The sequence below is a fragment of the Oncorhynchus nerka genome, linkage group LG6 (assembly GCF_034236695.1).
Source record: "Oncorhynchus nerka isolate Pitt River linkage group LG6, Oner_Uvic_2.0, whole genome shotgun sequence".
Classification (NCBI taxonomy): Eukaryota; Metazoa; Chordata; class Actinopteri; order Salmoniformes; family Salmonidae; genus Oncorhynchus; species Oncorhynchus nerka.
The window spans coordinates 67,701,689-67,727,348 of NC_088401.1; the positions used below are offsets into that span (position 1 = coordinate 67,701,689).

The 25,660-nt window shown below is 43.3% G+C and overlaps 1 protein-coding gene across 1 annotated transcript in view; it reads right to left on the reverse strand.

Annotated features, from left to right (window-relative positions):
• The window catches only part of enox2 (ecto-NOX disulfide-thiol exchanger 2), a 275,592-nt gene that overhangs the window by 198,489 nt on the left and 51,443 nt on the right, over positions 1-25,660 (reverse strand). Inside the window, 1 exon segment of the mRNA XM_065019819.1 lies at positions 5,128-5,220. Within this exon segment, the coding sequence (XP_064875891.1) occupies positions 5,128-5,161 (34 nt within the window). The 5' untranslated portion in view covers positions 5,162-5,220.

Sequence of the window (25,660 nt, forward strand, 5' to 3'; positions counted from 1 at the left end):
ACCCCTACCCTGGTCAACAGCACTGCACCCCCCACAGCAACTCGCCCAAGCCTTCCCCATTTCTCCCAAATCCAGTCAGCTGATGTTCTGAAAGAGCTGCAAAATCTGGACCCCTAAAAATCAGCCAGGCTAAAAAATCTGGACCCTTTCTTTCTAAAATTATCTGCTGAAATTGTTGCCACCCCTATTACTAGCCTGGAAAGCAGCTGCGGTTATCCCCCTCTTCAAAGGGGGGGGGGGACACTTGACCCAAACTGCTACAGACCTATATCTATCCTACCCTGCCTTTCTAAGGTCTTCGAAACCCAAGTCAACAAACAGATTATCAACCATTTCGAATATCACCATACCTTCTCTGCTATGCAATCTGGTCTCAAAGCTGGTCATGGGTGCACCTCAGCCACGCTCAAGGTCCTAAACAATATCTTAACCGCCATCGATAAGAAACATTACCGTGCAGCCGTATTCATTGATCTGGCCAAGACTTTCGACTCTGTCAATCACCACATCCTCATCGGCAGACTCGACAGCCTTGGTGTCTCAAATGATTGCCTCGCCTGGTTCACCAACTACTTCTCTGATAGAGCTCAGTGTGTCAAATTGGAGGGCCTGTTGTCCGGACCTCTGGCAGTCTATGGGGGTGCCACAGGGTTCAATTCTTGGATCGACTCTCTTCTCTGTATACATCAATGATGTCGCTCTTGCTGCTGGTGAGTCTCTGATCCACCTCTACGCAGACGACACCATTCTGTATACTTCTCCCTTCTTTGGACACTCCAGGCAAGCTTCAATGCCATACAACTCTCCTTCCGTGGCCTCCAATTGCGCTTAAATACAAGTAAAACTAAATGCATGCTCTTCAACCGATCGCTGCCTGCACCTGCCCGCCTGTCCAACATCACTACTCTGGACGGCTCTGACTTCGAATACGTGGACAACTACAAATACCTAGGTGTCTGGTTAGACTGTGAACTCTCCTTCCAGACCCACATCAAACATCTCCAATCCAAAGTTAAATCTAGAATTGGCTTCCTATTTCACAACAAAGCATCCTTCACTCATCCTGCCAAACATACCCTTGTAAAACTGACCATCCTACCAATCCCTGACTTCGGCAATGTCATTTACAAAATAGCCTCCAATACCCTACTCAATAAATTGGATGCAGTCTATCACAGTGCCATCCGTTTTGTCACCAAAGCCCCATATACTACCCACCATTGCGACCTGTAAGCTCTCGTTGGCTGGCCCTCGCTTCATACTCGCCGCCAAACCCACTGGCTCCATGTCATCTACAAGACTCTGCTAGGTAAAGTCCCCGCTTATCTCAGCTCGCTGGTCATCATAGCATCACCCACCTGTAGCACAAGCTCCAGCAGGTATATCTCTCTGGTCACCCCCAAAACCAATTCTTTCTTTGGCTGCCTCTCCTTCCAGTTCTCTGCTGCCAATGACTGGAACGAACTACAAAAATCTCTGAAACTGGAAACACTTATCTCCCTCACTAGCTTTAAGCACCAGCTGTCAGAGCAGCTCACAGATTACTGCACCTGCACATAGCCCACCTATAATTTAGCCCAAACAACTACCTCTTTCCCTACTGTATTTATTTTATGTTATTTATTTATTTATTTTGCTCCTTTGCACCCCATTGTTTTTATTTCTACTTTGCACATTCTTCCACTGCAAATCTACCATTCCAGTGTTTTATTTGCAACATTGTATTTACTTCACCACCGTGGCCTTTTTTTTGTTGCGTTTACCTCCCTTCTCACCTCATTTGCTCACATTGTATATAGACTTATTTTTCTACTGTATTATTTATTGACTGTGTTTGTTTTACTCCATGTGTAACTCTGTGTTGTTGTATGTGTCGAACTGCTTTGCTTTATCTTGGCCAGGTCGCAATTGTAAATGAGAACTTGTTCTCAACTTGCCTACCTGGTTAAATAAAGGTGAAATAAAAAATAACAGTACATCTTATAACAGTACACCACTACATATCTACAATACAACATGTTCAATACCACCATACAACAATACCACAATGTGTCTGTACCTTGTGTGGGTCTTCACATATCTGTTGTGTTGTTACATAAGGTGTATTTTTACCTGCTTTTTAAATCGTATTCTACTGTGTGCATCAGTTACCTGATGTGGAATAGAGTTCCATGTAGTCACGGCTCGATGTAGTACTGTACCCCTCACAGTTTGTTCTGGACCTCCGGTAGCATTTCTTGTGGGTTATGCATGGGTGTCCGAGCAGTATGCAAGTATTTTAAAAACAGACAGCTCGGTACATTCAGCTTGTCAACACCTCTTACAAAAACAAGTAGTCATGAAGTCAATCTCTTCCACTTGAGCCATGAGAGACTGACATGCATGTCATTAATGTTAGCTCTGCAAGGACTTTTAAGGGCCAGCCGTGCTGCTGCTCTGAGCCAACTGCAATTTTCTTAAGTCCATCTTTGTGGCACCTGACCACACTACTGAACAGTAGTCCAGGTGTGACAAAACTAGGGCCTGCAGGACCTGCCTTGTTAAGGCAGTGCAGTGCTTAATCATGGACAGACTTCTCCCCGTCTTAACTACTGTTGTATCAATATATGTTTTGACCATGACAGTTTTCATTCCTGAGTTACTCCAAGCAGTTTAGTGACTTCTATTAGTTCAATTTCCACATTATTCATTACAAGATGAAGTTGAGGTTTAGTGAATGATTTGTCAGAAATACAATGCTTTTAGTTTTGGAAATATTTAGGACTAACTTATTCCTTGCTACCCATTACGAAACTAACTGCAGCTCTTTGTTATTAAGTGTTGCAGTCATTTCAGTTGCTGTAGTAGCTTACGTGTATAGTGTTGAGTCATCCGCATACTTTACTCAAAGCCAGAGGCATGTCGTTAGTAAAGATTGAAAAAAATAATGGGCCTAAACCGCTACCCTGGGCTTTAGCTTCCCTCCAGGCCTGAGGGTACACACTTTCTAGTAGGCTTAAATTGAAGATGGACAAATAGGAGTGGCAATATCTTCAGTCATTTTCCATCCAGATTGTCAGACCCCGGTGCCTTGTCATTGTTGATAGACAACAATACTTTTCACCTCTTCCACACCGACTTTACGGAATTCAAAAGTAAAATCGTCATTCATAATTTGGTTAGATATACTTGGATGTGTAGTGTCAGCGTTTGTTGCTGATATGTCATACTTAAGTTTGCTTATCTTGCTAATGAAAAACTCATTAAAAGTAGTTGGCAATATCAGTGAGTTGTGACTGATAGAGCAGAGTTTGCCTTTTTCCCAACATTTAATTTAAGGTGCTCCAAAGCTTTTTATTACCATTCATTTTTGTTAAATAGTACAGATACTTTTTTATTTTATTTAGTTTAGTCACATGATTTCTTAATTTGCAGCATGTTTGCCAATCAAGTTGGGCAGCCAGACTCATTTGCCATAACTTTTGTCTCCTCCATCTCACCCATTCAAATGTTCAATTCCTCATCAATCCAAGGGGATTCAACCGTTTTTACAGTCATTTTCTTAATGGGTGTGTTGCTTATTAGTAACTGGAAAAAGCAATTTAATAAATGTATCAAGTGCAGTGTCTGGTTGCTCCTCATTACACACCACAGACCAACAAATATTCTTTACATCATCAACATCTGAATCATTACAAAACATATTGTGTGACCCTCTTAGACACTATATTAGGCCCAGCCTTTGTTTTTTTCTAGATATGACTACTATATTGTGATCACATTGGTAGCCCTGAACCTCATACCTCTACTTTCCTTCCTTTAATGGTGTCTGTGGCTCTGTCATCAAAGGCCAAGGAGAAGACAAGGTTCTCAAGCTCCAGTTAGTAATCAGAGACGTGATGTCGTTGGATGTCAGAAAAACAGACAAACAGAGGCCAGTTAGAGATGAAGTATATATCAGAAAGGTGCCGTGCTGAGTGAAGATATACTACCACACACTGATGGACTACAAAAATGCTGTAGCGAGAGGACAGAAAGAGGGATAGAGGATGAGAGTGGGATATCGATAGAGATCAGACACCACACCGCTGTAGGCTGAGGCAGAGAGTAGAGGACGAGAAGAGGGAACATCACCAGAGACGAGAGATACAATGTCTTAAGAGGCCAGACACCAGACTGTACATTCATTATCACCTGACCAACCTGTGCACCACACTGTGTGAACATAATAGGGGTTGACACACTCATCTACCAAATCCCGGCAAGAGAAGAGGCGCTTTCATTCCCTCTCCCCATGCTCTCACACCACCAGGGAATGCAATTAGCACCTGGCAAATGCCGGTAGATTTAGGTATTGGCGGGTAAGAATGTCTACTTCACCAGCTACTTTGGCGGGTGGTTAATTTGCAGGGATTTAGTGTGAGCATTACATTCCTGAATAAAAATAGTCAAAAGTGAAGTATAAGCACATGTGGAGTTAGAAAAATGCTGCATGAGCTGTTCTCAAAGTATTTCTGCTGTTTTGTTTCATAGTTGCTAATTACATTAATAAACACTAATCCTATATCCCACTTTGCACAGCAACACTGCCTGGCAGGGGAGCTGAGCGCACGGACTTTAGTGCTGAAATTCATTTTTGGAGGCGCTGTGCACAGGCATAAAATATGGTCTAATTTACTCGAAAGTCTCATGTTTCATGGCTATTTACATATTTTTTTATTCACAGCTCGGTTGTTTTGACATTAGTTTGAGTCTGCTGCTTCAACTGATAGCAAAAAGATACCCTAGTCAGACCCCAACTCTCAGACACGTGACAGGACTCCAGTGGCCCTGTTGCCATGGTAACCAGTGCCAGAGTAAGAGGGGGGCAGCTCCACGGGGGTTGGGCAGAGCCACTGTAATAGTGGGGGTAGCTCCAGGGGGGTTGGGCAGAAGAGAGGAGGCTCTATTGGATAGAAGGAAACCTCCACTAGGGGACAAATACAGTCTTATCAGGTGTGCAGCAGGAATTTTGGCAGTAAAATCCCCTTAAGAGCCATGAAATCTGGACACTGCACCTGAGAACGCCTCTGGGGCTGCGGTGTGTATGCACCCTTCCAGACTGTCTTTCCACATGCAAACTCGAACACAGACACGCTGAGCTCTTACCTGCTGCTCGTCCTGATCTGTAGTCCTTGTACATTATGGCGTTGTGGTGGCACTTCCTCTGATCTCAGCCCCTCTGGTCTCTCAGTGATGCCCCTGTGAAGAAACAGCAACAACAATGGCCCCATGATTCTCTGTTCATTCTCTTTAGATCCATGCTGTTCAAGAGAGCACCAATATGCCATACTGGGATCTCAGCTCATCATTTCTGCAGCTGGTTCAAGGACACCAAGAGAACTGGGAAATAAGGGTCACAATAAAGGTGCTTTGTCTTGAGTAGAGAAAGATAACTAAAGGAGGATGTCACTGTGCTTCTTTGATAGGCATGGCCCTTTTGCTTTGTAGAGGAGACACTCATCTGAACCAGAAAGAGCTGTGGATCAGGAGGCTCCCAGTGACTGTAGAATTTACACTGTCTTTAAAATCAAAAAAATAATTTCACCTTTATTTAACCAGGTAGGCTAGTTGAGAGCAAGTTCTCATTTACAACTGGCCAAGATAAAGCAAAGCAGTGCGACACAAACAGAGTTACACATGGAATAAACAAACATAGTCAATAACACAATAGAAAAAAAGTCTATACAGTGTGCGCAAATGAGCTAAGATAAGGGCAATAAATAGGCCATAGTGGTGAAATAATTACAATTTAGCAATTAAACACTGGAGTGATAGATGTGCAGAAGATGAATGTGCAAGTAGAGATACTGGGGTGCAAAGGAGCAAAAATAAATAACAGTATGGGGATGAGGTAGTTGGATGGGCTATTTACAGATGGGCTATCTACGGGAGCAGTGATCTGTGAGCTGCTGACAGCTGATGCTTGAAGTTAGTAAGGGAGATATGACTCTCCAGCTTCAGTGATTTTTGCAATTCGTTTCAGTCATTGGCAGTAGAGAACTGGAAGGAAAGGCGGCTAAAGGAGGAATTGGCTTTGGGGGTGACCAGTGAAATATACCTGCTGGAGCAAGTGCTATGGTGACCAGTGATATGGTGACCAGTGAGCTGAGATAAGGCTGGGCTTTACCTAGCAACGACTTATAGATGACATGGAGCCAGTGGGTTTGGCAACGAATATGAAGTGAGGGCCAGCCAATGAGAGCATACAGGTCTCAGTGGTGGATAGTATAGTGCTTTGGTGACATAACGGATGGCACTGTGATAGACTGCATCCAATTTGCTGAGTAGAGTGTTGGAAGCTATTTTGTAAATTACATCGAAGTCAAGGATCGGCAGGGTAGTCAGTTTTACATGGGTATGTTTGGCAGCATGAGTGAAGGATGCTTTGTTGCGAAATAGGAAGCCGATTCTAGATTTAATTTTGGATTGGAGATGCTTAATGTGAGTCTGGAAGGAGAGTTCACAGTCTAACCAGACACCTAGGTATTTGTAGTTGTCCACATATTCTAAGTCAGAACCGTCCAGAGTAGTGATGCTGGACGGGCAGGCAGCGATCGGTTGAAGAGCACGCATTTAGCTTTACTTGCATTTAAGAGCAGTTGTATGGCATTGAAGCTCATCTGGAGGGGACACCATGGAGGAAAATACAAAAACACAAAGCTGCCAGAGACCGACGCACAGAGAATACTCACTGTGATGCATTATAATATACTGAAAGAGGCCCTAAGGGTATCGTGATGACCAGAGTAATTGGCTTTCTTCTGCTATGACAATCTGCATCAGTCATGTCATGATGCCAACACACACTCAGGCCACTGTAAAGGTCAGAGATCCCCAAAGCTTCCTCTACTACTCACAAACACTCCTGAAGAAAGGCTTTATTCTGCCTCAAGTGAATTTCTCCTGCCTGTTACCTCATTTCTGTGTCTGACTTTGTATTGAATGCTTGTGCATGTACACTGAGTATACAAAACATCGCTCTTTCCATGACAGACAGACCATGAGGAAGTTATGATCCCTTATTGATGTTGCCTGTTAAATCCACTTCAACCAGTGTTGATGAAGGGGAGAAGAAATGTTAAAGGATTTTTAAGCCTTGAGACATGGATTGTGTTGTCATTAAGAAAGTGAGTGGGAAAGACAAAACATTTAAGTGCCTTTGAACAGGATTTGGTGCAAGGAGCAACCGTTTGAGTGTGTCAAGAACTACAACACTGCTGGGTTTACCGTGTGTATCAAGAATGGTCCACCACCAAAAGGACATCCAGCCAACTTGACAACTGTTGGAAGCATTGGAGGCAACATGGGCCAAGATCCCTAAGACTTGACACCTTGTAGAGTTCATACCACAACGAATTGATGCTGTTCTGAGGGCAAAGGGGGGTGTAACTCAATATTTGGAAGGTGTTCCTAATGTTTTATACACTCAATGTAAACTTGAATCAAAATATTAACTTCTATAACGTATTGCAGCTGACAGTCCTTCAACTTGGACCCAAGAAGACATCTCAACAAGTATTGTGACCATGTATTGTAATGAAGGACTTTTTAATCATTTGTCCTGACAGCCAGTTACCAGAGTTAGCGGAGGCTTTGGTTTTACTTTACCGTCTCCTTGAAATGCCAGGCGACTGTTTCCCTTAGGAGGATAGAACACACAGAGGGGTGGAGGGAGCAGGTGTTCTTGTGACCTGCTCCCTCCACCCCTCCTGTGATTACATCCATCCCTCTGAGTCCATCGCTGACCTGCTTCTCCAACACCATCCCACCATTCCTCTCATCTGCTCCCTCCACTTTTCCACTCCCTCCTCCCAACACTTTCCCTCCCTCCCTCCATCCCTCTGACCTGCTCTTTCTTTCCCCCTCCCTCCATCGCTGAACTGCTTCTCACCTGCTCCCTCCATCCCTCTTCCCACTCCCTCCTCCCCCCCTTTCCAGTCCATCCCTCCACATAGCTTCAGAGATCTGTTCATCCACTACCGTAAACCACAGAAGACCAGAGTGAGAGCTGGTGACGTGGGATCAGCCGACACCTCAAGTGTCATGGTGAATAATAGCCAACAGTACAGAAACAGGTGTTCTGTTGTTGAGTCTATCGTTCTCTTTTATCTATTCTTCCTCCGTGTGAATGTGATTAACCCAAACTAAACAAAAGACAGGGGAAACAGCAACGTGGTCTGCGCATATGCAATTTAGCAGACTCTTTTATCCAAAGCAACTTAAGTCACGTGTGCATACATTTTACGTATGGGTGGCCCCAGCAGAAACCAAACCCACAACCTTTGACATTGCAAGCGCCATGCTCTACCGACTGCGCTACAAAGAACCAAAAACATGTATTTTATCAAACCACACGACTGGAACTGTGATGATATTCTGCTGGAAGCCTAAAAGCAACTCACTTTGATTTTACATAGAACAAATATGCTTCATACACTTTGTACAAACAGACAAACAGCTCATTATTAGTACTCATAATAACAGCCTCCTGAAAGGAGGCTCAAGGAAGGAAAGGGTTTAAGTCAGTGCAGGACTGACTGGTGATGGGGGAGAAACAACAATCAATAGTTACACATGGCAATATTATTTTTGAAAGAAATATTGATTTTTGATTTGTAAAAATAATGACGTACCTAGCGTTAGCTATAGCGTCAGTCGTCGGCAGTACCTGAGCCCGTCGACAGTACCTGCGGGAAAACTCTGGTATTTTTCATCCTAAAGATTGTTCCCCTTTTTCAGCACTGATCAAAACTTGCTTTCTCATGCTCTCGTGTCTATATGTAGCAGACATATGCTGAGCAATATGTTTGGAACATAAAATAGCAATAAAATCACAGTATTATGAAAATCGCAATACCTATCATACAAGTATGGTACTGATATCGTATCGTGAGGTCCCGGGCAATTCCCAGTCCTAGGGCTGGCCATGTGACACATCCTCAACTGGTCTTTAATTTCACACCCTGATGACCCTCTGAGGATCTTTCGACTGCTGTAGATAACCACAAGACCATATGTTCCCCCTGGCACCAGCCACCTGAATGTTGCCCTCTTTTTATCCACTCTAATAAATGTAAAGGTCATGGATGAATTACAGTCTGCCCTTCACACTGTGCACTAACTGGGCTCCAGCATGCACTTTAACTTAAGGCTGGTTGTGAACACATATTTAGCAGTAAAGAGACTGAGGCAAAACAGCATGAGGGCAGTACACTAACTAGGCTTATGCAAAGTGAGGAGTACAGCTAACCAGACTAGGCTACGCTATATGCAAGAACGCAGACCGAAGAGCACTAATTTATGAATACATGATGAGTTTCATTTAGCCTCGCCAATAGCTCAATATCCTTTATGGGGTAACTTGTCTACCAATGTGTAGCATCCAGCTAGCTTCCCAAGCTAATGTTGGGCTACTGGTTCTGGTGGTGGGTAAACAGATGAAGGCTGTCATGCCGGGTTTCCAAACTCAGTCCCTGGGCCCTTAAAGGTTGCACCTTTAGTTTTTTTGCACTAGCACTACACAGCTGATTCAAATAATCAACTAACTCATCCAGCGTTGATCATTTGAATCAACCATGTAGTGTTAGTGCAAAAAAAAAACTACATGTGCAACCCTTGAGGTCCTGAGGAGCGAGTTTGGGGAAACACAGCAGCAGTGGAAGTTGGGACAGCAGAGAGGGGGTCCTTCTTCCTTTTAATTTGCAGTGACACCAAATCATATGGGTGATTCCTCATGAAACTAGAATAAAACATGACCATAAATTGGGGTGTTTTCCCGAAATGTAATCCATAGAAGGGTCCTTATGAGGAAGAATTGTTTGACATAACTTGAAACATAATTGAGAATTGATTAAGTTGGAACATGTGACATTTTGGCCTTACCCAGGCCTCCTTCAAAGCGTTCCATCTGTAGGTGCTACTCCAAGAAAAAAATGGTGTCATCTGATTCTTTCCTGCTTGCTCTTTAATATGAGGAGTATTTTAACGTCAATGAAAAATTAATTTTGATAATTCACTATTTTAGATTTGTCTAATTTTGATATATATTGGTGAACAAATAATACTCTACTGGCATATCCAAGTCCCAGAGTGGGATCTCTGGTAGTTTTACATTTTTGTTTTCTAGAATGGACCAAGAGATCTGAAATCCATTAAAAACACCACAATAACCATGAGCTATTTACTGTATAAACACCCACTTTCCTTACACATTAATTACCCGTGACATTTTTCATATCTTACCAACCACGGGCCTAGGCTACAAATATCTTGCCGCCCAAACAAAAAAACTCACGTTGCAGACTCAGAGGCTGCAACTGTGTTATGATTATTAATGACACAAGCCTTGGTCTGGGAAAAGAGAATTTTAGCACAGTTCTTTGAAATCTTTCTGCCGCTATGAAATGCATGTTCTGATCCAGGCTTAAACGTGAGTTGCTGAGAGGGAAGACTGGCTCCAGAGAGAATTGCATCATTACGCCAGACAGTCTTGCTGAGAGTGTGGATGCCATTAAAATGGAAAACGGACCCAAAATCTAAATTCGTTAGGGGAGGACTGAAAGTAAAATCCCTGCTTGAAATGATGTTCCTGAAAACATGAAAGTATCACAGAACTGAAGGTAGGAAGAAGAGAAGAAACTTTTTTTTTTAAACAAAGTGCTTTGAAAGAGATGGTTGGTGTGAATGATCTTTCCACTACATAGTTTAAGGCCTATAACCTGATTTATTCTGTAACATTAACAAATACTTCAGGTTAAATTTCAGATGGTGGTCGTAACAAATGTTGCCTTGCCTATAACATTAGCATCATCATGGAAATAACTAAAAGGGGAATTGGGTAGTTAAGATGCAAGCACATCACAACTGAATATTAGCCTAGCTCGTTAGTGATCAAATATTTAAAATGCTATATTTAATTAGCATAAATAACAATGCGGGATAGAGCTGCTGAGAATGTAAGACACTTTCCACCAATCAAAAGCAGAGCTACTGTACCATACTCAACTTTCATTGTCATTCTCAGGCAATCCTGTATATTGTTTACAGGTATTTTAACACAACGTTGAGCACATTATTCATCATAGGTTCATTCAGAATTGGAGCAAAAGCCTGTGGCGGGCAGAGATCAGAGGACCCCTCAGTGAACAGTCTTATCAGAGAGAGTCAACATGACCTCATTGTGATGGAGGAGAGAGAGAACACATCAGCTCATCTGACTCCATTAATCTTCTCTGGCCGCACTGGAGAGGACTAGCAGCAGAGGCATTGCAGACCAACAGAGATTCAGTATCAGTGGATTACCTACTGAGCATTGGATTAATCATAAAAACTTAAACCAAGCTGAACTATACTTCACAAGCACCACTTTCCCCCGTTCCCTATACCGTAGTTCTGCCTCTGTCTGCCAGGTTATCTGTATGATGAAGTACCTCATCTTCAACACAGGGACTACAAGAGGAAGCATTTTTCCCTTCTGTTGAGATCATTGAAAAGGGTACTACACTGGTTCAGCTGAGGGGAAAGGCAGTGCTTAACATGACGTTGAGTGGTATAACACGGGACAATCTTACCGAATACCTGTATATGTCAAAACAGTGCTCAGCTGTACTAAAAGCCTCATGGCCTTGAAATATAGAAACCTATCCAGGTTCAAGTCCCTAGGCATACCATTGTCATGTTGCATTGGTTACCATAGTCAGTCAGATTTTCCTGATCGGTTCAAAACTCAACCTCCACTTTCAGCTCAATTTGTTTTTTAAATTTGGTATACTCCTTAGACCTATGCTAAATCAGACACAGCTTCATACAGACAATTACATTTGAGTCATTTAGCAGACGCTCTTATCCAGAGAGACTTTCAGTAGTGAGTGCATACATTTTCATATACGAGTGGCTTTGTTTTGTAACACTGCTCCACCATGGGAACATTCATTTCGGGCTGGAGGACAAATTGAACAGGAGGCATCGGTGTAGGGCCTAAGGATTTCTGAACCAGACTTCACAAATACAGTATTAGAATAGGTGGAGCTCTAGTTGACCTTTGCCCTTCCGTTGTTCACTGCCGGGGTTAACCAAGCAGAACGCCCAGGTGTCCAGTCTCCGGAGAGGATGAGCAATCCAAATGGCCCTTTTTACCGAGGTTATTATCCTCATGTGTCTCTGTCATGGCAACCGTTCCACTGCAGCGAGGGAAGGGCAGATGCCACATTAGAATATTGTTTAGCAGGGGATTTATACAATAGCATGCTGCATGCCTCCCATTGTGTCCAATGTAAAAACTGAAATGGGCTACTTGTCACGATTCAGAACTCATAACATGATTCATAACAATAGAATAATGTAGGCCTAAAGTGTGACTGGGGAATGATACCAGTTTCCGACAGCAGAAAAGCATGTACACTTATAATGCACCAAAAGCAGTGTGATTGAGACTTGGGGAGCAGCTTGTAAGAGGAAGCATGATTTATTTTCCTACTGGTAGATATTGCATTCATTGTTGCCACTATTATTCCTGTTATGGGGGAACCAGAGCCATGCATTTAGAGAATTGGCCAATGCTATTTCTGCAATATGATGCATTTACATGACAGTTCAACATTCTAAGGCAGCCATGTTAGCTCCCCATTAACATTACATGGGGAATACTTAAACAATGCGAACAGAATGTCTTGATTTATAACAATATTAAACATTCTGAAATTTGGCCTCTAAATTTGCAGTATGTCTCTGGGAGGGTAATGGAGTCCCAGTAGCTCTCCACAGTAGTCTTTCAAGGCAGTCTCTTAAACTGCCATTTCGGATAGTTTGCTACAGTACTTTTATAGACAGACATAGGAATTGAATTGAGCAGCATCATTACATGAAGAGGTCTTACGTAACTAAATAATACAGGTTGTTACAGAGAACAGAGAAAGAAAAGACGAGGTAATTGAGTTGAAGGGACACAGAATAGTCTAAAATGGCAATATGCCCTCAAATGGACATGAAACCCTGGCTGTGAAAACATAATGTAGCCTAAAAGTTGAGTGGTGCTGCATATAGCCAGCATGCAGACGGACAACCTAACGGTATGGTTCCTAATGAGGGAGATATGAAAACTGTACTAGGCCTATGTGTTTTTCTTTGAATGAAGAGAGCAGAACAAGATGAGAGACTGAGCCCAGAGCGAAGAGCCTCTTGAAATAATGTGATGGTATGTTAAAGAAAACTACCGTCATTAATTCTCTAGGAAAAAAATACGTCCATGTTCAACCTAACCTTTGCATGTCATTTTACGCTGCTCAGATAAATGGACTCTAGGCCTGTTGGTTGACAACCATTCCCAACGGTTTCATTTTCTCACCACAAACCATGTTAGAGGACGCTGAACCTGATATTGCTCATTAACATGGGTAGCCTTCTATAGGTAAGGGAATAGCAGGTTATATAATTAAGTCATACCATTAGAGCCCGTCATTTCATTTCAGGCCTTTCTCCTCGACGCTGGAGTTGATGATTAGGGAGAGAAGATGGGAGGCCTAACAAGAAGCTTGTCTGAATCAGTAACTACATGGCAGTTATGACAGATGACAAGGGACAGGTGTCATCGGAACCAGATCATCAGGTGAACCAGATCATCAGGTGAACCAGATCATCAGGTGAACCAGATCATCAGGTGAACAAAGGGGTATGGTAAATTACAACTTGTCAACCATTCACTTTTTTAACACTGTAGCTAGTCAATTCAGTCTATCCTAAAGCCTACGAGGCCATCGAGGTGCTGAGATCTGACGGCCACAGCAGGATTTCTGCCCTGGCATCCACCACGTACTGTAGCCAGTTAACCTTTTCAGACAAAACCTCTCGGGAATCTGTGTAATCAAAGGGCAGAAGGATAATTGGCACAGACAGTATTCAAATCCATAAAAGGAGTTATAAGTGCAGTGTTGGAGGAAATTACTGTGCAGTTACATACAGATTTAGACCCAATTAACTCCAGGCTTCCAAATAGGTAGAGTGACAGGAATAACAGCAGCCTAACAATATATCTGGTTTCTATTACATGTCTGACTCCTTTAAACATTTTTTAAAATATATCCTATTCTAAAAAGGACAGTCATTGTAAATAAGAATTTGTTCTAAACTGACTTGCCGAGTCAAATAAAGGTTAAATAAAAAATAAATACAATAAATAAATAACTCCGTAACTCACAGAGTCCCTGCTGGCACGTTTTAGACTTGACAGCCTCTGTCAGGCTTCTACACACGCAGGGAAACAACGTCACGAAGCGCCAGTGACAGACGTGTTGGATATCTGGCAACGGCACCATGTTGCAAGGCAGACTCCCAGACATAAATAGTTCTCATCTAATTAGAATTCATAATATTAAAGTGGATTGAGGGGGACGATTTTAGTTGACAACATTTTAAGCAATTCCATGTTTGAAGGGAACCTCCATCTGGTCATTTGTAAACCAAATTTCCAAGGTCATTTGTAAACGCCGCTGAGCCACAGAGGCGTCCCAACTCCGCTGAGCCACAGAGGCGTCCCAACTCCGCTGAGCCACAGAGGCGTCCCAACTCCGCTGAGCCACAGAGGCGTCCCAACTCCGCTGAGCCACAGAGGCGTCCCAACTCCGCTGAGCCACAGAGGCGTCCCAACTCCGCTGAGCCACAGAGGCGTCCCAACTCCGCTGAGCCACAGAGGCGTCCCAACTCCGCTGAGCCACAGAGGCGTCCCAACACCGCTGAGCCACAGAGGCGTCCCAACACCGCTGAGCCACAGAGGCGTCCCAACTCCGCTGAGCCACAGAGGCGTCCCAACTCCGCTGAGCCACAGAGGCGTCGTAGCAGACAGTCTCAGTCCACAGGATCCAGCCTCCTAGACTGAGCACCTCCCACTGAAGGCGGGTTTGTGAGAGTTTCCAGTTCCGTTATTTTCGAGTGGGCCGGGAGCCAGTGGGCCTTGTTAAACAGCCATAGGCACATGTTCACCTTGCATCGATGGCCAATGGGAAATCATTCCCAGCTCTATCACACACAGCCCCAGCCCAGTATTTGGCAGGTTATGATCCTGGCAGCACTCGAGAACACTGAATTTAACCCACACAAATATAAAAAACAGGAAAAGTAAACAAAATTCAGTACCAGCTGGGGAAAAGCTAACTGGTGACGGGGCTAAACAAACCCTGTGGAATTCTTTCCATCCAAAAATCACATCAAGCAAAAAATCACATCAGCCGTAAATGTTCCATATTAATTATCAACAAAAGAGAAGATATTGAATGGAAACATTTCATAAAAACCTCACAATAGCATGATTGATGACTTCAGGGTATTATATTGAACAGAAACAATATGGAAGTACTGTGAGGTTCCTGAGAGTACCTGGCTGTGTTATCTACAGTTACCAAATTTAGGAGGAATAAAATTCTACTTCTCTTCCCAAGAAAGGGCCTCAAAGCAGCCATGCGTGTGAAGCGTCAGATAGGATCAACTCTCCCTGTCACAACTACTCACGTCTGTGAAGGAAGATTCTCATTGGAAGTTAATGGATGTGTGAGGAAGGAGGGAGACGGACACAGAGGCCAATATACCGCTGGGAAAAAGGCCGTTTTCACCCTCTGTCCTACCCTTCTGCCCCTCTCTGCCTCCCTGGAGATTTGACACGCCTTTATAGAGGGATAACAACAGATGACACGTGAAATGGTTACAAGGTCGCTGGCATGTCAGACAAAACAGGTGCAAAACGGTGAGGACAAAGTTAAAAAGTTTGACCCAAGTCAAAACAGAAAAGCCTGGATAGTACATGTTTCATGAATAATAATATGATACCCTTTATTCATAACAGCTGGACATCTCCAGAGGTAATATCTGAGATGAAAGAGGCCTCATGATACAGCCATCACAGTTTGTAGGGCTAGCTCTTCTCTCTTCACGCAGGCAAAGACCAGAATGCTGCCTTTGATTTAGAAGCTAATGAGTCTGGTCAGATGTTCACAATTACCCTCTCAATATGCTCTGGAGCCTGTTCTCTGTCTAATAAGAGAGGCTAGATAATTACATTGTCTTTTAAGGGGCTGTTGACTGTGCCACTCACCCAACATTGAGATGAACAGGCTTTTAAAATATATAAGCCCAGTAAGGGTAGAAGTAAGTGTTGTGCAAAATAATCACACAAATTATCCTGTGAATAAAGATTCACTTGCAACCATAAAGATTCAAATCTAACAGAGCACAATATCACAGGTAAGCCGTGCATGACAGCTGATTGTAAATCTGGTAAACATGCTGCAAGTGGTGCTCTAACCACCTACCTACACATTTCGGCAGGGTAGCCTAGTGGTTAGAGCGTTGGACTAGTAACCGGAAGGTTGCGAGTTCAAATCCCCGAGCTGACAAGGTACAAATCTGTCGTTCTGCCCCTGAACAGGCAGTTAACCCACTGTTCCTAGGCCGTCATTGAAAATAAGAATTTGTTCTTAACTGACTTGCCTAGTTAAATAAAGGTCAAATAAAAATTTCAGATTCGTCTCGTCTCCTGCTGCCTCAGTGAAAAACAAAGTTTAAATGTTTCCAACCCTGTTTAACCAGTGAACCGTAAAAAGATCTGCCAAGAAATTCAATTTAGACAGAATGTTAAATGGTGATGAGTCAGATGACCCATAACCATTAATGATGGCTGAATTGTTTCACTGTTAGCTCAACATTGCTGCAGTAAGGATATGGCAATAGACTTTATATATTCAACATTTCTCTGCCCACCACTTACCTTGCTAGAGTCCTTCACCTCTTTACAGAGCAGAGCGGTAGCATAAAGCAACGCATAAATAATTCATTGTTTGGAACCAACACAATGAATACCAATTCAATCATATTGCAGAGCACTATCATCAAGGCTGATTGCAATACCTGATGTCATTAACTTCATCTGTGGCAATGCGCCGGCAATTGCGAATGCCAGTTCAGAATGCTGACACCAAGGTTACACAGCAACCTGGTAGAGTTAGAGGGCCTGTCTGCTGGCCAGCCGACTGGAATAAGGAGAGGAAATTACTTTCTGGTTTCAAATTGTTTTCACATTAGACTCAGACTCTTGCCCCCTGCAAAAGGTGGGATTCTGCATTAAAAATAACTAGGAACTGGGCAGAGTTAACCACAGAAACAGCCTGACATTATGGGGCAAAACAAAATGTTTCAGCACTCATCAAATGTAGGCTACATATTTAATATAACCGCAAATCTGTAGTTGTCAATTACTGTTTTATAGATGGGGCCAGAGTGGCTGATTCTGATGTTTGAGGTCCCTGACTATAATCCAGTGTAACTCTCTCTGATTGGCTACAAACACAAGCTTCAAATCAAATCTAAGTTTGTCACGTGCCCAAATACAACAGGTGTAGTAGACCTTCGAGTGAAATGCTTACTTAAAGGCTCTAAACAACAATGCAATTAAAACAATTTTAAAAAGGTATTAGGTGAACAATAAGTAAAGAAATAAAAAGTAAAAAAGACAGTAAAAAAATAACAGTAGCGAGGCTGTATACATTAGCGAGGGTACATACACACACCGGTTAGTCAGGCTGATTGAGGTAGTATGTACATGTAGATAAGGTTAAAGTGACTATATGCACATATGATAAACAGAGAGCAGAAGTAGCGTAAAAGAGGGGTTGGCGGGACACAATGCAGGTAACATAAAACGGCGCCGGAGGAGATAACCAATTGTGCTATTATGTGTTATTTGTAAATTATTTTGTACATAATGTTTCTGCAACCATAACTTACAGAAAAAGGAGCTTCTGGTTATCAGGACAGCGATCACTCACCTCAGATTAGACAAAGATTTCTTCAACAACAACAGCAGCAAGCAGGAATCACACGATATTCTCCAAACACCCCACAGGGCAGACATCCCAATTATTCGCAAAAGGAAGCGACTCAGAGGACGAAGAGCCGGATGCCTCGTCCGGACCCGCAAAAGACAACTAGGAAAGCTGCCATTACCGTCAATACTACTCGCCAACGTGCAATCATTGGACAATAAACTAGACGAGGTAAGATCACGAATATCCTACCAACGGGACATCAAACTGTAATATCCTATGCTTCACGGAATCATGGTTGAATGACAACATGGATATTCAGCTAGCGGGATACACGCTGCACCGGCAGGATAGAACAGCACACTCCGTTAAGACGGGGGGGGTGGTCTGTGCATATTTGTAAACAACAGCGGGTGCACGAAATCTAAGGAAGTCTGTAGTTTTTGCTCGCCTGACGTAGAGTATATTGTGATAAACTGCAGGCCACACTACTTGCCTAGAGTTCTCAGCTATACTTTTCGTGGCTGTTAATTTACCACCACAGACAGATGCTGGCACTAAGACTGCACTCAGTCAGCTGTATAAGGAAATAAGCAAACAGGAAACCACTCACCAAGAGGCGGCGCTCCTAGTGGCTGGAGATTTTAATGCAGGGAAACTTAAATCAGTTCTACCTCATTTCTATCACCATTTTAAATGTGCAAAGAGAGGGAAAAAAATTCTAGATCACCTGTACTCCACACACAGATTTGTACAAAGCTCTCCCTCGCCCTCCATTTGGTAAATACGACCACAACTCTATGCTCCTGATTCCTGATTACAAGACAAAATTAAAGCAGGAAGCACCAGTGACTCATAAAAAGTGGTGAGATGAAGCAGATGCTAAACTACAGGACAGTTTTGCTATCACAGACTGGAACATGTTCCGTGATTCTTCCGATGACAATGAGGAATACACCACATCAGTCACTGGCTTTATCAATAAGTGCATCAAGGACGTCGTCCCCACAGTGACTGGACGTACATACCCCAACCAGAAGCCATGGATTACAGACAACATTCGCACTGAGTTAAAAGGGTAGAGTTGCTGCTTTCAAGGTGCGGGACTCTAACCCGGAAGATTACAAGAAATCCCGCTATGCCCTGCGACGAACCATCAAACAGGCAAAGCGTCAATACAGGGCTAAGATTGAATCATACTACACCGGCTCCGACGCTCATCGGATGTGGCAGGGCTTGCAAACTATTACAGACTACAAAGGGAAGCACTGCCGCGAGCTGCCCGGGATGTGTGTTCCGGGCATGTGCTGATCAACTGGCAGGTGTCTTTGATGTCCTTGATTGAGTTTGTAATACCAACATGTTGGTGGCTGACTAAATACTTTTTTGCCCCACTGTATCTAAAAATGACCATATACACTGAGTATATCAAACATTGGGTTCACCTTCCTAATATTGAGTTGCACGGCCCCCTTTTACCATCAGAACAAAATCAATTTGTCGGGGCACGGACTCTACATGATGTCGAAAGTGTCCCGCAGGGATGCTGGCCCATGTTGACCCCAGTGCTTCCCACAGTTGTGTCAAGTTGGCTGGATGTCCTTTGGGTGGTGGACCATTCTTGATACACACGGTAAACTGTTGAGCATGGAAAAACCCAGCAGTGTTGCAGTTCTTGACACAAACTGGTGCACCTGGCACCTATTACCATACCCCTTCAAAGGCACTTAGATCTTTTGTCTTGCCCAATCACACTCTAGCCCCGATCAGCATGTAGCCTACCTATAGCCAGATGATTTGTGCATCCAGCAGTAGCTTTGGCTACTTTTATACTGGTAAAACACACTTTTTAACAGCGAATTTAATAAAAAAAATAACCTGTAAAATTACAATAAATTAACTAATAAAGCCTGATATTGCGCAACACATTTTACAAACAATTGAATGCTGAAGGTGACACACAGCTGTGCCAGATCAGGATTAGGCCTACCTCTTGTTGGTCAGCATGCTCAGCTGTGCGCAGTTTGACTAGGCTACTGTAATTGACTGGTGTTCTTTTACATAATGTACACCTTTTGCTCCCCAATTTCGTGTGTAGCCTATGTATTTAGGTTAGTCCCATCGCTGCAAATCCCCTACGGACTTGAGAGGCGAAGGTCGAGAGCCATGTGTCCACAGAAACACGACCATGCCAAGCCGCGCTGCTTCTTGACACACTGCTTGCTTAACCCGGAAACCAGCCACACCAATGTGTCGGGGGAAACACCGTCCAGCTGCTGACCGAAATCAGCTTGCACGCGCCCGGCCTGCCACAAGGAATCGCTAGAGCGCAATGGGACAGGGATATCCCGTCCGACCTAATCCGGATGACTCTGGGCCAATTGTGCGCCGCCTCGTGGGTCTCCAGGTCACGGGCGGCTGTGACACAGCCCAGGATCGTTCCCGGGTCTGTATTGACGCCTCAAGCACTGCATTGCAGTGCCTTAGACCACTGCGCCATCCAGGAGATGACTGTCCACACAATTACATGCTTAGTTCCACAATGAAGTAGAGGATGCAGTTGTCACAAAATATTAGGTATTTATGGGTGGTAGAAAGTAGGCTACACATCTTAAACATTCGAACCGGGACCTAGGTGAATCGTTACATCCCTACTGCACATTAATGTTAAGACTTACAGATTTACTGAGGTTCATACACCTATTAGGCTGGTCAGGTTTTATTTTCACTGAGGTAATTTATTACTTAACTGCTTAGTATCAAAGAAGCAAAGCTTTAAAGTTAACCTGGACTGAAGCTTATCTGTGTGTAGCCTATGTTTTTTGCCTAGGCAATGTGGAGGCAGAAATTCTATTGCTTTTGAAGGATAACATTTTGAAAGGAGTTTTATGAAAGAACTCGATTAGCATTCCTGGAGTCTCTCTGGATGTGCTAACACTTACTCCTTCCTCCTCTTCATCATCCCCATTTTTTTCCCCATGATCCATCCTCATTAACCAACTGCCCTCCTTTTCCCTCCCCCAGTCAGGTAAACCAGCATCTCTCCAGTGGAGGTTGCAAATGGCATTAGGAGCAGTTTCTCCAGCGCCAGCAGCAGGTCTGCTGATCTGTTCTGAGAACAGAGGGAATTTTTATCTAGGGGGGCAGGCTGTCCCTCCATCATCCTGCCAATAGAGACCACAGCACATGCTGCACAGCCCTTCATGCTCCACCGCAAGATAAGGCTCCCAGACAGGTCTTTTCTGCTAGGCCCCACTCACTACAGTGAAGAGGAGACAGAAGTAATTTCTGCTAGGCCCCAATCACTACAATGAGTGGAAAGGGAAATGAGTGACCAACACAACTGGACGTTTTTAATCAGTTTAACCCCCCCCTTTTCAACGTTGATCCTTCTGTTTAACCTATAAATTGGAATTGTGTGTGTCAGCTGAAGGGACATGTAATTGATCTATCAGGGAAGCAAGAATCTAGACATACCTTTAAACCACGTGGCTTTGCATACTGTTTTCTCTGCTTCCGAGCATAATACTTGTATTTGGCCATGCTGTACAGTACATTATTCTTCAGCTATAGATACTGTAGATATCTGTTCATTACGTCAGATTTTTTAAACAATTAGCTTTTCCTTCTAAACACCTGGCAACAGATGTACCTATATCAATTAAATGAGACTGAGAACATATTTCAATGGATTCACCACTTGAAGTCAGTTCAGTTGCTATGCAACATGAAGACAGTGTCTCGTCTTTGTGGTTATTTTCTCCTCAGCCTTGTCGACTTCTGCTGCTTTGCTACTAAATGTCCCCGGTGTCTTCAGACGGCCTTGTGGGAAATGTTACTGTCAGTGGGTTTGAGGAGTGGGAATCAGCTTGATGTTTTCCCAACCAAGACAGGCACACTTAAATTACAGAGACCCAGAAGAGGCCCAGGCCATCCAACCCGCTTGTCTCATGAATAAAAGTGAGTATTCGTTTGAGAATACAGATGTGACAAGTAATAATGTGTAAACAGTCAGGTCTGTGGTGCAGATTGAGTCAATCTTTCCCCCCCTTTTTTATGTAGTCTTAAAGTATAATCTGACATATCCTTAGCAGCATGCCAATCATGCTTAATTGGACTTTTTCTTAGTACAGTGTGTACCAAACACTCACTTGAACGCAGTTTTTTGCACATGACCTTTTTTGAATGTCCCGATTGAACCTTTGCAGAACACCATAGAGAACCACCATAATCATAGAGAACTGTGGTAGAAAACCAAGGCAGTACAAATCACAGTATAATAGAATGTGTTTACATTGATGTTGTTTTGTTACCCCAAAGACATCAATTTAGAAAATGTTCTTTACTTTGACTGTCTGAGGGAAATTAATTTGCTTTGGGTCACTTTCTATGACCACAGCGGTGCTAATAACCAGTTAAAACAACAGCCCATGTCAATGATGTGATTGGTTAAATTTTTTGTTTATTTAAAGTGTTTTTGCTTGTCTAGCAAGAAATGTACTTAGTCACAGCGGTCCGAAACAATAGCAAGCAGGAATCTCTGAGCCAATGGCAGCACCCTGGGAAACAGTAAAGCCATTTCGCTCCAGCAGACCACTTAATAGCTTGGCTGATGCGGAGGCTGGTAATCCATCAGTCAATTGGGCCAGACAGAGATGAGCATTCTGCTCAGTGCCCTGACCAATGTGTGAGGAGACATGGGAAGGACAGTGGAGCTCCTCTCATGGCCTCTGGTGATGAAGAAGCATGCCTCACTTTAAATTACATTTGGAAGATAGCAAGGTGGCACTTCACCTGAGCTGGCTGTAGACCATTTCGATGAGTAATTTAGAGGAGGTCTTGAGGGTTTTGTTTTTATGTTGTGGCCCATCTGTCCTTCTGACCCTGTAAACCTAAGCTGTCCTTTGAACTATGTGACCATGGCAGTCTTTGGAAACCTGTCGTTGCTCTTTCGCCAGGGCTCTGTGTGTATGCATGTAGCTGAGATGAATAGAACTCCATATTGCTATGTGCCACTCTACCTCTGTTTAATATCTGAAGGAATGCTGTACTACACACAGAGACGCGAACAAAGCTCTCCCTCGCCCTCCATTTGGTAAATCCGACAATCTACAATTAAATTGTTATTTGACATGTCAAATAGTTTTATTTGTGTACCTTTTTTTGACCAGACCAAAACAGCGTTCCATATCTTTCATTGTCTACATAGTGGTTAGTAGATGCAGAAACTTGCACACTCATTTCGTTTTACTTAAGCCTATCCCTCCATCTACGGCGGAACCTCTGTGACCCTGCTGTGCTTCTACCCAGATCGACATAATCACCAGGTCTCTGGAGCAGGACATTCAGAGCGCCTGCAGAGAAATGGTGTGCCAGGACACTTCCCTCACTGTTGGCCACTCAGAGGACAATTCCTATTTCTATAGGTTGCAGCCCATAGACGTGATGAGGAAGTGGTGTTGGGATACACATCCCCCCTGCTGTGCCCTGCCAGGCATTGTGATACACATTCCTCTCTGTGCCCTGCCATACAGCCAGGCATGGGGCTGGACGCTGAGAGCTGGCAGAGTAGACCACTTGCCCCATCGACCCTGCCATCCTATTTATACCCAGGACAATAAATGACTGCTGGCCAGCCAGCAACCAGCAGGCCCTGAGGGAATGAGAGCTGTGGAGGTCCCCTGCTGGAGGAAAGACGGAGCTAATGAATACTCTGATGACCTTACGCCTTATTTTCCCTTCCAGGTATCCCAGAGACAACTAATCACAGTGCCCTGCCAGAATATCCCAGAGGAGACAACTAATCATAGTGCCCTTCCCATCAGTGAAGCCAGACTAGAATAACTTTTAGAGAAACTTAACATCTACTACACTGGGGCATTGCAAAAGCAGTCTAGGTTTATAGCTGCTACACTCAACAATTGTTGCGATTCGAAACCTGTCGTTATGACCAGAAGCAAATCTTCTAGGGGGGAGATCTTTCTTAGAATGTGGATTTATAAAGTGGAAAGATCCAAAGAGAGTTATAGAACATTCTGATTATATTGTTGGACATTTTGGGAGTCTTGAGGAAGGTGCTTGACATGCGTAACAGGCATATTCTCTCTCAATGTTAGACAATGGCATCCAGGCCTAGAGATGTAGAGCCTCATACAAAACCTTTGATTTGGCATGTCTTGACAAACTGTCAGAGTACCAGACATCTAAAAGTGGAAGAGCAGAATATACCATAGAGAAACTAAACTATGACACTTGCCAAACCACCTTTACTACTTCCTATAAAACATTTCACTTCATCCAGAAACCTATTATAAAATGTGGCTATGAATGTAACTAGTGTTGTGCTCTATTGGCCAGTGTCTGAAGAGTGCCTGTCAAAGCTTAAGTGGTTGAAAAATTAAAAACCTTGTTAGCAAAGAATTGAGACTTAAGCTTCAAGTGTATTCTGTAAGAATTCAGAACCCTTGACTTTTCCACATTTTGTTTCGTTAGTCTCATTCTAAAATGGACAATGGACAATGTTAGCCTGTGTAACATGAGACCCACTGTGGGGCAGCATTCACCATTTGGTTTCTGTCACCTCTCTGGGTAGCTGTGGAACTTTTTACATAGTGTCAGGCCGTCCAGATTTGTCCACTTAACATCAAGCTTCAGAGAATGTAATGCAACGTGACGAAGGGGAGATGAGTATCAGGGACAGTTCCCTTTAGCCATTTTGAATGAATCACTCTGTTCAATGACCAGAAAATGTAGGCTATTTCACTACAGAGTGGGTTACAGAAGAGCCAGTCTGACCCTTAGGTTCTCAAAGAGATGGATTACAGAAAATGTAACTGATATTTTAAAAGTTAGGCCTATCACGCCAGTGCCATAACCAATATTCTGCAACCTAAGCTAAATACCAATGTTGCAAAGTGGTGGTAGCCTTTAACCTCTCTGGGATATGTGGGACGGTAGCATCCCACCTCACCAACATCCAGTGAAAGTGCAGGGCGCCAAATTCAAAACAAAAATCTCAATTAAAATTCCTCAAGCATACAAGATAAAATTATCATTAATCCAGCCAGTGTCTGATTTCAAAAAGGCTTTACAGCGAAAGCACCACAAAAGATTATGTTAGGTCACCATCAATTCAGAGAAAAACAGCCATTTTTCCAGCCAAAGAGGAGTCACAAAAGCAGAAATGTACAGTGGGGAGAACAAGTATTTGATAACCTGCAAAATCAGCAGTGTTTCCTACTTACAAAGCATGTAGAGGTCTGTAATTTATTTTAATCATAGGTACACTTCAACTGTGAGAGACGGAATCTAAAACAAAATCCAGAAAATCACATTGTATGATTTTTAAGTAATTAATTTGCATTTTATTGCATGACATAAGTATTTGATCACCTACCAACCAGTAAGAATTCCAGCTCTCACAGACCTGTTAGTTTTTCTTTAAGAAGCCCACCTGTTCTCCACTCATTACCTGTATTAACTGCACCTGTTTGAACCGGTTACCTGTATAAAAGACACCTGTCCACACACTCAATCAAACAGACTCCAACCTCTCCACAATGGCCAAAACCAGAGAGCTGTGTAAGGACATCAGGGATAAAATTGTAGACCTGCACACGGCTGGGATGGGCTACAGGACAATAGGCAAGCAGCTTGGTGAGAAGGCAAAAACAGGCACAATTATTAGAAAATGGAAGAAGTTCAAGATGACAGTCAATCACCCTCAGTCTGGGGCTCCATGCAAGATCTCACCTCGTGGGGCATCAATGATCATGAGGAAGGTTAGGGATCAGCCCAGAACTACACGGCAGGACCTGGTCAATGACCTGAAGAGA